Source organism: Cynocephalus volans, chromosome 1 (assembly GCF_027409185.1).
Source record: "Cynocephalus volans isolate mCynVol1 chromosome 1, mCynVol1.pri, whole genome shotgun sequence".
NCBI lineage: Eukaryota > Metazoa > Chordata > Mammalia > Dermoptera > Cynocephalidae > Cynocephalus > Cynocephalus volans.
The window spans coordinates 218,906,461-218,921,133 of record NC_084460.1 but is presented as its reverse complement, the minus strand read 5'-3'; the positions used below and the strand labels follow the sequence as shown (position 1 = coordinate 218,921,133).

The window sequence follows — 14,673 nt, the reverse complement described above, 5'->3', positions numbered from 1 at the left end:
GAACAAGGGAAATAGAAATATAACATAACCCTTTCAAGATGAAACAGGAAGGCCCCCTATTTGGGGCGGGGCCGCATGACCCTCCTGTCTCCTTGTATTGTTGATCCGTGGAGCTCCCTGGGCACATGGTGTGAAGGGCAGCCCAAACTGGGGAAGTGGGGTGGGGGGCAGGGGGAGCAATTCCTTATTTCTCTCTAGTCTGTTCCACTGTATTTCTACCACTGCAAAAATCATGTACGAGGGCCGGCACCGTGGCTCACTCGGGAGAGTGCGGTGCTGGGAGTGCAGCAGCGCTTCCGCCGCAGTTCGGATCCTATATGGGGATGGCCCGTGCGGTCACTAGCTGAGCATGGTGCAGAGGACACCAAGCCAAGGGTTGCGATCCCCTTACCGGTCACATTAAAAAAAAAAAAAAAAAATCATGTACAAGAGAGAAAAATTCCTTTCTGCGTCCAGTTTTTGATGGCACATTCTATTTCTAACATTCATTCATCATGGCATAAAGAAAATGTGATAAGGTTATAGCAGGGTGATATGTTCTCTTTCTTTTTTAATTTGCTTTGGCATCTAAAATAAAATGTATTTAATGAGCAAATAACTGTACAACAACAATAAAAAAAATAAAAAAGGATAGCGTCATTGCCAATCCTACTACCCTATCAAAACCATTTTTATTTTAAATATTAACTTCTAGGAACACAAGCATACATTCATTTTTCATAGTTATAACCACAGTAAAGATAAAACTACGTATCATTATTAATCTAACAATGTATCATAAGCATTGCTGCACACCTTCATGTATTTCATCTCCAATGTGAAAAAAATGTTCTATCAAACAACGTACCATAGTATTTAACTGTTAGACATTTAAGTGGCTTCCTACTTTTTCTTTTTTTGTTTTTGCTGATCAAAAATTCTGCAATGACTATTTGAGATTTAAGGATCAAAGGTATGAAAAAAAGTTACAATTATTAATACGTATTTTCAAATTGTTTTCCGAAAGGACAATTTTCATTGCAACCCACCAAGTGTTTTCTGGTTTCACATAGCATGATGTATACATTCTTAATCCTGTCCTAGTTTTTGCATTTCTGGTCACCTCTCTTGAATGTTTGCTTCTACTTATTCATATTTATTGCTTCCTATGTGTCATGCACATCCCTAAGCAAAGAAGGTCAGAGATTGCCTGGCAAAGGGAAGTGCTTGTTGAAGGGCTGATGGTGCCAGTAAGCCATGGTACAAGTTCAGGCAACAAGATGCCAGGGAAGGGTTAGAGGCATGGGGTTGGATACCAGATAGAATCTGAATTTTAGAAACATCCCTTGGGATGTAGCACAGTCCAGAGCAGACTGGGGTGGGCACCTCAGTAGATGGATGTAGACATGGTCCTTAATTAACCTGGACAGTGGCAGTGAAGACAGAAGTGAGAAGAACTAGAGGGGCATCTGGCAGGTTGAAGAAGGGACAGGCCTTGGTGACTGACAGAGGTAGGTGGTGGGGTGGGAGGGAGGATTCTGACTTGGGCAGTTGGGTGGACTGAGGGAAAACTGGAAGAAGGGCAGATTCAGGGTGGGGGCAGTCTTCTAGAAATTTCTTTTTTTTTTTTTTTTTTTCAGTTATGCCATTGTTTTCAGTAGACCTAGAAATGCTTTAATTGAGCAAACTAAACATCATGACTCCAGCCAACTAGAGACTGTCTGATTTAGGTCAAGTGCTTGACACCTGCAAAGTGCAAAGTAATCAGTCTCACCTTGGGCCCGGAGCTTGGCCAGCTCTTCACTGAGTGAGTCCTGGGACTCCTCCAGCTGCCTCCTCTTCTGTTCCATGTTCTGCATGTAGTCTGTCAAGGATTTGATCTTGGCTTCATGCTTTCAGCAAGCAAATGAGCAAAAGGAAGAGTAAATGACTAGCACGTGGTCACCCAGGCTTACCTGGGACACTCTGATGGGACAATGTGATAACACAACAGAAGAGGAGCTCCTGTGTTCCTTTTCTGAGCACCAACACCAAATGGTGCATAGTTTGCTCTTTGCTCAGGATTTGGAATCATGGACCAAGACAGTCCTCTGATTCTTCCATGTGCTTCTCTGCTCATTTCCCACATACTGCTCATGCCACACCCTCCCCACCATCCACTTAATGTGAGATCCCAAAGCCCAAGCTTTCTATCCTCATAGGAAAGCATGCTGGAGAGGAAGGGGCTGGGGAAATGTGCAGGGCTGAGGGCCTTGTTCTTTGAACATGTGCCTCTGGATTCTGTCTTTGCAACTCAAACACTATGTCATTTCTTTTTCTGTCCCTCAAACATACCAATTCCTGTCTTAAGGACTTTGCATTTTACATTTTCCTCTCCCTGGGAAGCTCCCTTCACCCCCGACCATCGCACTGCCCACCCCCCGACACAGTGTCCTGGCTAGCGCCTATCACTGAGACCCCAACATTCTCTTTCAGCACCCAACTTCTACATAATTTGTCTTGTCTATTTTTTCCTTGTTAGCTCCATGTGGGCAGAGAGTAGGTGCTTAATAAATTATATCAGTGGAATAAATGAATAAATGGGAGTTTGTTGGCTAAACAGGAACAGGAGAGACTTCTAGGCAGATGAAAATATGCAGAACACTCCCCACTCCAGATCTGGGGAGCTCACATTCAGGCAGAACACCCTGGAGACTCAACTATAATGAATAATTTCTTGGGAAAATGCAACTGAATGGGAACAGTCATTTTATAAGCATAGCTTTTGGTGAAGAGGATGAGTGTAAACAAAGAAGATAGCATTTTAGCTGGAAATATTTTGTCAGATTCCTCAGATCAAGTCAGAAAATAAAGAGCCAAGGTTTCTGTTACTTTTGAACCCCAGGAAATGATGACTAAATCCCTTGCTTTGAGTAGATTGTAGCAGAGTGCAAAATGACACCTAATGGAAAATTGTGCTTGTCACTGACGTAGGAAGAAATTTCTAACACAGGTATTCTTTAACCCCCAAATATCCTAATATTTTTGACTCCTCTCATATTCAAAGTCAGTGTCACTCTGAGACCTGGGCAATGGGGGCTCCAGTCCTGGGCCCCACACTTTAGAGCACCCCATTTGGGCCCTCTCTGGCAGCACCCCACTCCACTGAGCAAAGAATTCATAAGCCTAGGGAGCATGCCCACCTGAACCCACATCCCTTTCTAGACCACACTGTAAGTCCTCAGGACCTAGAAACTCCCTATTCTAAAGGCCTGAGTCCACACCCAGGCCCAGCACTGTTTCTTCCCCACCTATTTACACAGATTACAATTGACACAGCCCATTGGTTCCACCAGTTCACAGAGGGTGCAGAAGGGACTTGGACATGGACCTGGTGTGTCTGGCTAGAAAGAGTAGTTGGTGGCTGTAGGCTGCAGGGCCTCTGTACCCTGGCCTCAGCCTCCGGCTGTTGGGACAGGACTGCCCAAAGCATGTGGTGTTGGTCTCACAGGTGATCTAGAACTCACACTGTAGGCGCACTGTTCCCTAAAGTTTATCGTTTTTTGCCTCGATTTGTATAAATTATAAAAATGTCTTTTTATAAATGATAAATATATAATTATGAAGATTATAAATTATAAAGATATAAAGAAAATCCAGGAAAAGTTGTATAAATTTCACCCATAAACCACTGCTAATTTATCAACTATTTCCCCCTTATGTTCCTGGTCTTATCTATAGGAATGCATTTTTACAAAGTTGTGAAGCACAGCAATAGATACAACTCAGCATTTTCATTTTCACTTAACTTTATATAATTTCCAAATAGCTAGGTTTTATAGACTTTTTATAAGAGCTGCATAATATTCTTCCATGTAACTTTATGGTATTATTCTATCAATTTATTTTTATTATAATATAAAATAACACTGCACTCAACACTTTGCATATAAGCTTTTAATATTTTTAATCAGGAAATGTTAATACCATATGAAATAAAAAATTTTTATTCTCACTACCTATGAAACATACTATAAGTGAAATTACAAGACCAAAATATACTTACATTTTGATGGTTTTGGATTTTCAAGGTGTTTTTCAGAAGGACTAACCAAACTATACTTTTACCGACAATGTATGAATGTATCAATTTCACTATCACACACCAGCATTGAATAATCTCTGCAATACATTTTTGCTTATTATGTTACTTATAAAATGGAACTTTGTGGCTCCATCTTAGACAAGGAGGTTGAAGCTGTTTCTATGATTACATATTATTATGCTTAAAGGCATACCAGAACGAAGTACGTTTTTGCCTGTCTCTCGTATGATTTGACACACCAATCCTTGTTGGTATCTGTTTCCTCCAAATGACTTTGGCTGCTTTATGTCTGGCATAAGGCAGTGAGCCGCACACAACTGGACCACTCACAGAAACCTCAAACCCAAATACCACACTCCGATACCAGTGGCAGCCCAGAAACTGGGTTACTGTTTTTGAAACAACCTTACAAAAATGAAAATGCCATTTCAATGGGAAGAAGAGCAGCCTTACTCGTTCGGCAAATGAATTGTGCCCTTGGGCTTGAAAAGCCCCTGAAGATGTGGGCTTTGGATCCACACACACTTTGGTTTAAGTCCCAGCTCTACTATTCACTGTCTGTATGTGTTTAGACAATATATTTCATCTAAGTCTCAGTTCCCTTACCTGAAAAAGAGATACAATAATAAAATCTGCCTACCAGGACTTTTTCTTAAGATCAAGTGAGAAAATGCATGTAAAGTGCCATAGCACAGTGTGTGCCTCAGAGTAAACACTAAATAAAATGTTATCTGCTACTACTATTAGTAATACTATTAATAGTAATAGTAGTAGCAGTAGCTCCCAATTTTCCAGATTAAATTGGACCTGTGGTAGAGATTAAAAGATGCAGGAATATTGCCTTAGCTGATAGGAGTTTTAAAGATTCCACTCAATCTTGTCCATTCATTACATATCCCTATCTATCTATTTATCCATCCATAGACAGATATAGATAGATAGATCCTTTGAAAAGGGAAGATACTTAAGAGAATTCACACAGCAAAATCTAGCTTTAAGAATAAACCTAGGCTGTCATTGCCTGGGGAAGCCATGTTTATGTAAAGCAAAGGCTGTTAACTCTCCCTGTTCCGCACCATCAGCACCAGGAAGGTCATGGAGGGAACAGATCTCAAGAGGACAAGAGTATGAAATGACGAGAAAAGTCGCTCACCTGGGAGATGAGCAGCTGGCAGGCTGCCAGCTCCCGCTCGCTGGCATTCATCTTCCTGTTGGAGTCCATCTGGGCACTCTCCAGCTGTTTGCTGCGGTTCACCAGGGACTTGACCTCTGACTTCATCTTGCTGATGTACAGGCGGGCCATAGTGAACTCCTCTTCAATGACTCCATTCACATCTGCCAACTGAGCACAGGAGGGAACACACTCAAACATTGCCTATGATTTCCAGAGGCTCATGGTGCCCCTGAAACCTGTCCACGGAAACTTAAGATGTCCATAGATTTCTGGTTAAGAATCCCTAATCACAGAGCAAGACAAAAATGTTCTCTGAAAAGTACTATACATTCAACCCCAAGTTCTCTGAAACCTCAAGTGAAACTTTCAAAGGAAAATCTCTATTAAATATAATCCTCAATTAACCAGGTTTTTAATTATATCTGATTTTTAGGATAAACAAGATGACATCACAAGAAGAAAAACACTGGTGATTTTAAAAAGGAGATAACTTCTAAGAGGTATTCCATTCAATGTCTTACACCTTACATCTCTATAACAGGAGCAAGACCCAATGTTCCTAAAGGTGACCCTGAATCCTTACAGAAACTCAAATCAAAATTTCAATTATGTTATCATAGTCTGCTTATTCAGGTAGAGAAGTAACCTAATGCCTTGAATATGTTTCTACAAGGAAGAATTGAAATAAAAAGGACTCTCTATATACTCTTCAATTAAATAGAAAATCTAATGAATAAGAATGTATCATTCATTACCAAAGGCCCCTCTTAATAAAGGTCTCCTCTCATGACTTTTTAATCACTACCAATCTATTTTTCCTTGCCTCTCACACCTGCCCCTTCCAAATAGACAGCAATCTAGCTCATTATTTAAGATCATCTGAGAACAACAGTCTAAATCCACCTTTGGAAGAGAACATTCTGACAGCCAGCATTCCTGCATGATCTATATTTGGTTTCTAAGTTACAGAGGTCTAGTAAAAACAAAAATTGAAGCAAGATACTTGGGACAGAATCCCATCTGCTGAGAGGTAAACACGGTCTTGAAGGGTAATTGACCAGATGAGGAAGTAACGGTGCGTGTATTTTTTTTAACCACCAGAGGGCAGCCTAGCACCTAGAAGAAAACAAAGAGCGCTGTCCAGAATCCAGCCCGAGAACACGGGATTCAATTGGTCCTAAGACGAGGACTCCAACCATGGTTTTTTGATGCTCCATAGTACACTCTAACTGCCCACATTTGTCATTACAGCTGTCATTAACTCATATAACTATTTTTTTCAGTAAACATTTGAGAGCTGAGAGATTGGAACAAGGTATCAGCCTTGAAAATTGGTAGCAAATACGAAGTACTCGACGTTGAGTGCCTGTAACTTGGTGTGAACCTGCCTCTAAATTCAACAACAGTATTTGTTAAATGACTCCAGCGTCAATCAACACAATGCAGAATCTATGTTAACAGCAAGAATTTCGACAAGTATCAATTTTTGACTGCCTTAATGGAGGTCCTTGCTAAGCCAGCTACATTTCTGACTGTTAATGGTTTGCCCACCACCACCACTCCTCATCACATTCTTTTTATAACCCAACAGCATGGACATATGAGGGATCTTCAAAGGTTCATGGGAAGATTCACATTATGTTTCAATTCCATTTTTCCACAAGCTTTTTGAAGTACCTCGCATTGGGTCAGAAAAGCTTTTATCATTGGTCCAACATGAAAGAGGGATGAGAAACACCTCCCTACACCCGACCAGGTATATCCCATATATCGTCCAGATTCCATGGAAAGATAAAGGAACGCGCATCTCTTGCATATGGAATTCACAGCCTACACCAGCTCCGGGTAGGAAAGCGCTGCTGAACCTGCAGCTGGGGTACCTTGGGAAGAGAACAAGCCCCTCTCCTGCAGCTCTGTCAGAGCAGAAAACTTTGTCTTCTGTGCCCAGATCACATGTAAGCTGGGGAAGAGTAAAAATATACATGTAACCATGGACTTCCTCCACAGTGACAGCTGGACATTTCTTCCCCCAAACCCGACCAAAACTTCTGAAGCCAACTCTCATCCTAGGATGTCTAAAAGGAGATTTTGAGTCCATGCTTGATGGAAAAAAACAATACCCCAAACAAATGGTTTTTAACTATGAAATCTCTTACAGCTGCAGAATTCAGGTAGTTAGTGGTTTCATGTCTACAAGTTTCCAGTAATTCCAGTACACTGTTATTTCAAAAAGAATAATCAGAGTTTGCTGCTTAACGCTCCCAGGGTCAGACAATGCCTCCAGCAGTACATACTACACCATGTGATCCAGCACCAACGACCAATCCAGGAGAAAAGACCACACCACCAAGAAATCATATGGGAAGATGCAGCCGGTCATTTCTACCTGATTATAAGAGGAGTCACCTCCACCTAGCCCCATCTCTCAAAAACACAGTGGCCCTGCAAGGGGAGGAACTACTGCCATTTCTATGCCAAGTAAAAGGTAAGTACAGTGACTGTTCATGTTCTAACGTCTAAAAGTCAGGATGGGACTAAAAGAAGTCAGCATGGGTCAAAAGAAAATTAGGCAGCCAAACCAATCCATTTCATTTACTCTCCCTCATCTTCCTATTCAGTTTGTGGCTAGATTGCTGGAAATCTTTGTTTTCCGTTAGCCCAGTGACACAGGTACATAAAGAGAGAGGAGGCTCACTGATAAACCTGGACCAGTTTAACACCAGGCTCACCTTGTCATTTACTGGGCTCACCTTGTTTTGTTAACTGAAGATAATGACTGAACTCTGGAAATATTTCAAGACAGGATTGAGCTGAGGAAATATGGGGGGGTTTTTTGTTTCCTGTTGCTCAGATCTGTCGTATTTTGGAACTAAGGACTGAGGGAGACCCCAACAGACATCTTTTCCCCAAAGTCCTACCAGGAGAGAACTTGTGGGAACTGAATAGGATTTGAGGAACAAAAACACAAAATCACTGAAACAGATTTCCTTGATCTTCTTATTTTCCTATCAAAAGAATTACCATATCGATTGATAGTATAACCAGTAAGAAAAGTGCCTGTTCCCATAATGATAAATAAAACAAATATACGTAGAAGTCATGTAATGGTATCTGAGCTCATCTTGTCATTTTACCAATTAGGAAAACGAAGCCCAGAGAAGTATAGTGACTTGCCAAAGTCATAAAACTCCTCCTTTAGCGCATATTGTCCTGGTGATTCTGATTAAATCAGAATTATAAGGGGAAGAAACAGAATGATTAAGAATATTATGATCTATAAGTGAAAGATATCAATAAAATGAACTAGGGCATCCAATGTGTGGAATCCAAAAATAATCTTAAAAACATCCAACTGAATATTTAAAAGTAATCTCAATCATACTTTAGATTCCCAAAGGTACTCTTTCTTAATGCCAAAGCACCCAGACACTCTTTGATTTCATTAGCATTCTCATCAGCTCTATTTTAGAACTTAGCATAAAAATGCTCTCCTTTATCGTTATCAGCAGCAGGAGCCAACCTCCCATAAATCAACTCCACCTTCATATTGTGAGAGCCATTTAATCACCCAACGTCAGAATTTTATTGCTTAAAACCAATGTATGGTTCAAAAAATTAAATCCTCAAACATAAAATCACCAAACTGGAGCTTAATAGGATTAACCCTACAGTACCTGAGAAGTCTGTGCTAAAATTAGATTCATTCACAAGGATTCATGAAATATTCAGTTATAACAGAGGTTCCATGAAAGAATGATTAAGTTTACAAGAGGTCATATACTCTAAGCCTAAACCTGTTACATCATCCAGGAAACTATTTCTGTTTCCCAGAAATAGTCTATAAATGGAAACCTAATCCTGGGAGCCTTTTCCAGTATTTAACAACTCCAACTCACAACCTGAGTGTCGCTATTAAGCACGTTGATGTAGAATTCAGCCTTTAAAGGTAAAATGGCTAAACTCAAAGAACTTGGTATTAGGGGTTTGGTAGGACGAATTTAAGCACTATAACACCATTTGCCAACTTGATAAAATCAACACGCATTTATCAATGAATACTCTGTGCACGGTGCTGTATTATTATAAAGCTACGGTAATCAAAACATTGTGGCATAATGATTAGATCAATGAAACAGAACAGAGAGACCAGAAATAGCCCCACACAGTTCTGCAGATAAAGGATACGTTCATTTGTTACTGATGGTGATCATTTCATGAGTGTACGCATGTCAACATTTCTCAAACTGTACACTTTAAACATGTGTAGCTTATTTATGTAAATTATACTTTAATAAAGCTATTTTAAAAAATATCTCTAACCTCTTTTTCTGGTTAATGAAAACAATGGCCTTTCTATATTATGGCAAATTGTCAATCGATCGTAGCTGACAACATTTTTATTCTCTTTTCCTTCTGTTCTTAGCTTCTGGACAACTTTATACCACCCGCATTCTCCCCACCTCCCTTACTTCCTTGCTATCAACAGCACCAATGTGTACAACCCCAGGGGATTAATCCTGATTGGTTTAAGCCAATTATAATAATCCTAGTCCCCTTTGCTCTCCCAGCTTCCCCTGCAGTTTTTGGGTGGTCATGTGATCCAATTCCATCCAACAAGGTATAAGTGTATGCCTACTGGGGACTTCTGGGATATATTTCCCTCCTGGATGAGAGCAGTCAGCCATTTTAGCTCATCCTGTCTTGGATGTAGAATTTGAGAAACAGTGTGATAACTGGTGCTACAGCAGCTAATTTACTACCATGAGGCAAAATCCTGAGGAAATGAAAGGAAAACAGGCTGAGGATAGCAGAAAGAAAGTAAGAGAAAAGGCCTGGGTCCTTGACGTTGTTGAACCACTGCACCAAACCAAAGTTTGCTTCTCAAACTTTAATAACCATAAGAATCATCTGAAGAATCTTCTTAAAATGCAGATTCTGATTCAGTAGTTTTGAGGTAGGGCCTCAGAGTCTGTATTTTCAGTAAACTCCCAGGTGATGCAGATCACACCCTGCATAGCAAGATTCAAGACTTCTCACGTTCTGAATAATTAAATGTAGTTTTATTTCTTAGGCCAATGTTAGAGTCCTACTACTAACAGCTGAAAACTTTATCAATTCATACTGACTGGATGGGAGAATTTTTGCTCCAGTGGGCTCTTATAGAAAAAGAGAAACACAATTCTGATATTAGAACTGTTGCTTCATCTATCCAATTCCAAATCTCTGTGACAATGGCAAATAAAGCAGAGAAATAACCCACTTTACAAATAAAGCCAGCCAAGAGCTGAAGACTTTCCCTAGATTTTGAAAGGTCAATTTTTTTTCTCCTCCTCCTCCCAACAATCATTCACTTCATCATTCAGCCAGTCCTTTTCTCATTCACCCAAATATTATTCCGTGCATGTGGAAGATTCAAAGTACGGAGCTAAAAGTTGAATACTTAATAGAATAAAGTGAAGATGCTAACTTAGAATCACTACATGATAACAGCAGGTAGAGAAGATAAAGAAGGAGCTGGCTTACAGTCTTCACATCGTTTGTGCCAATAATTCCACCTATCTCTCCTAGATCCTTCAACAGCAAATTCAGGATCTCGGTAGCCCTCTTTTTCTGGTGGTTGCTAAGCTCTTGCAGCTGGCTCAGCTCTCTCTGTGTGGTTGTCAATGTAGTCTGAAAAACAAATTTCAACAACAAATTAAGAGTTGCTCATCAATTTCATAAAAACAGCATTACAAGAAATAACAGCATAATGTTGGATGGAGTTCTTTTACCATTTCTCATAATTTCAACATGAGTCCTTTTAAAGCAAACTATAGTATAGCACTGCATTCTTTGATAAGAAGGGGAAAATATCTAATATATCAGGTCATATCAACAAACAGGCCATATCAACAAGTTATATCATATGGGCAAATATATTATATGTCTGCATATCAGGTGACAATTTTCAGGTCAGTGAAACAAGTTATTAAAAATAAATAGAGCCAAAAAAGGAGGTCTTAGGTTTATAACATTTAATCACATCTTCCTACCTATCAGATATTCTGTTTCAGTCTACCCTGTTTTAGTTCAGGGTATAAACATACCTGCAAGTGTCCCCACCTCTACTCCCAAACATAACTGCTCCCTGGGCCACTTCCAAACTCCCATCTAATTTCATAATAATAGATGGCTCAAAGAAACATTAATGGGTTTAGAAAACAAGTTAGAAAAAGTCTCCTAATCTCCCCAGTGAAACTGAATTAAACACTATTCATCTTTTTTCAAAATTAAGTTCAACCATTAACTTCTTAATTTATAACAGAAGCTCTATTTTCTTGCCAAACTTTAACAAACTCATTTCTTTTCCATCCTTCATGTGTATTACCAAAAGATATACATTCTTAACTAACTTAACTCTCAATATCAATAAATGGACATTTTTGGGTGTGTTGGTATTAACTCATCTAACAAAGAAACAATCTCCATACACCTAAGGCAGTGGAGGTTAATGCAAAGACATTTATGTAATTTTTTCATATGCATTTTTTCTATTTTACTAGAGCATTTTTTAATCAACTGACTAAAAATAGTACTCTAAACTGGTCTAATAATACTTTGATTTGACAGAAAATAAGAACGAAATGTTTCATTGTTTTGAGAAGCAAATAATACCAAGGGCTAGTTAAAAGAATCCTGTATAAAACACTAAGCAGAGAAAATCTGTCTCCTCCTTTCCTAAGTGACTTTTGAATGGGCTGGTTTTGTTTTGTTTCATTTGGCATTGCCAACTGCTTATTTCATCTTGTTTTTAAAACCCACAGAAGCAGTAGTCCCCTTCTTGAGAAGCCATTAGAAAAGTCTTCCTCCACACAGTTGAGTATATGGAAATAGTAGCATTTCCTATCTGCTCCACGGTCTGCAGATCAGCATTTTCCTGCACCATCTGCTACTACTCCTTGCCCAGGAGGACTGGATGTTTTCCACAAAGCAGGCTGGGCACAAGCCCATGATACCCGGCCACTGGGTAGAGGTGCCAAGGGCAGCAGGTTACAGCCGCTCAGCTTCTCCATCACCCATTTTCCAAGTAGAAGAGCACACACTCCACCACCGGCTACCCTGCCAAGTGGCACTGCCCTGCTGCTGCCGGCTCACCGGGCAGAACTTGCAGCATATCTCACTGCCAGATTCTGAAAATGAGGAAATGTGCAGCCAGAAGGACTAGCTTAAAACAGGACAGCAAACAAACAGGGACAGCTTAGCACTGGGCTCCTGAAAGTAACAGCTAGGACAAGAAGCTAAGAGGAGGAAATGGATTTCATTCAGGAGGGTATAAAAAAAAGAATGAAGTCCATAACTTCTATGGGTCTCCCACTCCTGCCTGTTAATAGCAACACTATGAGATTTATTTATTGATATTGCAGTATATGCACAGGTCCGTGCTAAGAGTTTTACAAGAACTGTCACTAATCCTCACACCATGCATGGAGCACATTATTATCACCATTTGTACAGATAAGGGAATGAATACTCAAGAACTTTAAATGTCTCGACTAAGGCCTAAGAGTTGTGAAGCCAAATTTTCAACTAGGATTTTTCTGGCTCCAAAGTCTGCACTCTTTTGACTATTCCCACATACGTCCCTGTTATTGTTATAAATTCCCCAGATATAAAATAGTTCTGACATGCAATTCCAGGATAAGTGGACAAAAGTCACTTCCACAAAGCATCTCAATTGTTGGGGCACCTCAGAGAATTCTTCTGAATAACTATATAACACTGAATAACACTGAATAACCACTCAGCCAACTGCTTTCCTGTACAGTGTCAGTCCACAAACATCAATAAACACAGAAATGGCAGCCGAGGAAGTCCCGCCCCCTAGACACAAATGCTCCAACCGTTTTCTGGGCCAGCTCATCTGTCAGCTGCTCATTGGCCCTGGTCTTGTCCTCCACTTCCTGTGACTTCTGGTCATAATTGACAGCCAGCTCCTCCAGGGCCTGGAGAACTTCTTTCACCTCATCTTTGGCTGCCTCATTTTCAATCTGGAGACGTGTCAGCTCTTCCTGTATCTTTTCATAGTCTCTTCTCGTGGAAGCTAAAAGCTGGGGGAAATGAGATGGCAAGAGAACTGATGAATCTAACGATCAAATGTTTATGTTGTATGTTCTATCCAAAATAAAGTAATTTAAAAACCAGATACAAGAAAACAAGTTGGAAAAGCTTAGGATGACGGAAACCCCATTTTATGGTCCAGATGCTAAATTTAAAAAAACACATGTTATTATTTCAAAAATCTGTTTCTTTTTCCTTTCTTTTTAGTTTCAAGCTGTATAGGCTTAACCCAAAGAATGAATTGCACATCAAAAATAACTGCACTTTGTAGTTGGTTGGCTATTCCACACATTAAACAAAGGATGGAAGAATTATTTCCAAGGTCTATTGAAATACTTATATAGCTTTCTAAATATTATCATGATTTCTCAATGTAAACAGGTTGATTTCAGAGTCAACTAAAACAGTATAAAAGGATAGTCAGTCACTTTTTCTTAATAGTCATTATGAATGTATAGAAGGATATACCCCAAACATTAACCCTAGTTAAAAGTGAATGCCTGAGCTTGTGGATGCTTTCATTACCTTTGTTTCCATTCTATTTTCTGATTTTCCTATAATGAACAAATAATTGCCTTGATAGTATAGAAAAAGAAAAATATTAAAGAGTTTTAAATGCAACAAAAAAGGAAAGTTTATGTCAGGCATCTGTACCAATGGTGATGCACAGGAATGGAATAGAAGAGGGGGAAGAGGGCCGGAAACACTAAGCGAATGGAAGACCTCAACTATAGTTAAGGCAGACATCAAATAAACATAGTTCATCTGATTGCAAAGCCATAGATTATCTCCCTACCAAGGGACGTGTTTGAGCAGGGGCATAACCATTGCCCTGGAGAGATGGAGGGGAACAGAGAGGAAGAGGAAAGAAATGGTTACAGAGACAGTTCTGTCTACGGAGGGCTGGGACTAGGGACGTGAATCAAGCCACCTGCTATTGTTGCATCGTATGATCCAACCGACAGCACTTTAGCAATGAAGCAGAAGTCACCTTAAAGTACAGAAGAAAAAACTACTTAGTCCTCAGCAAGGGGATTACTAATCATCTATGTTTGATAGATTGGCTGTCTGTCCTTTGTTTACGTTCTCGTTTGTAAAATATTTGGCAAAACACAGTACAATAAAGACATTTATTGGACTACTGAATGCCATCAGGGAGAGGCTGAAAACAATTTGCTTGCTTTTTAGTGTATCAAATATATGCTAATGCAGCACTAGGGTCCCTTTCCTCTCTGCTCTCGCCTCCTTTACTTTCTTCTTTTGTTTTTGTTTTTGTTTTTTCCCCTACAGGACAGCACGAGAACATGTTCTGTATCGCAGACGTGAGCCGGCTGATTTG

At 39.8% G+C, this 14,673-nt stretch overlaps 1 protein-coding gene across 1 annotated transcript in view; it reads right to left on the bottom strand.

The window, feature by feature from the left end:
• KIF5C (kinesin family member 5C) overlaps positions 1–14,673 on the bottom strand; it is a 139,982-nt gene that overhangs the window by 14,161 nt on the left and 111,148 nt on the right. The window contains exons 14-17 of the mRNA XM_063110642.1: positions 13,118–13,324; positions 10,761–10,907; positions 5,217–5,405; positions 1,754–1,871 (exon numbers count right to left, since the gene is read on the bottom strand). Coding sequence (XP_062966712.1) covers positions 1,754–1,871; positions 5,217–5,405; positions 10,761–10,907; positions 13,118–13,324 — 661 coding nt within the window. The remainder of the gene's footprint in view (positions 1–1,753; positions 1,872–5,216; positions 5,406–10,760; positions 10,908–13,117; positions 13,325–14,673) is intronic.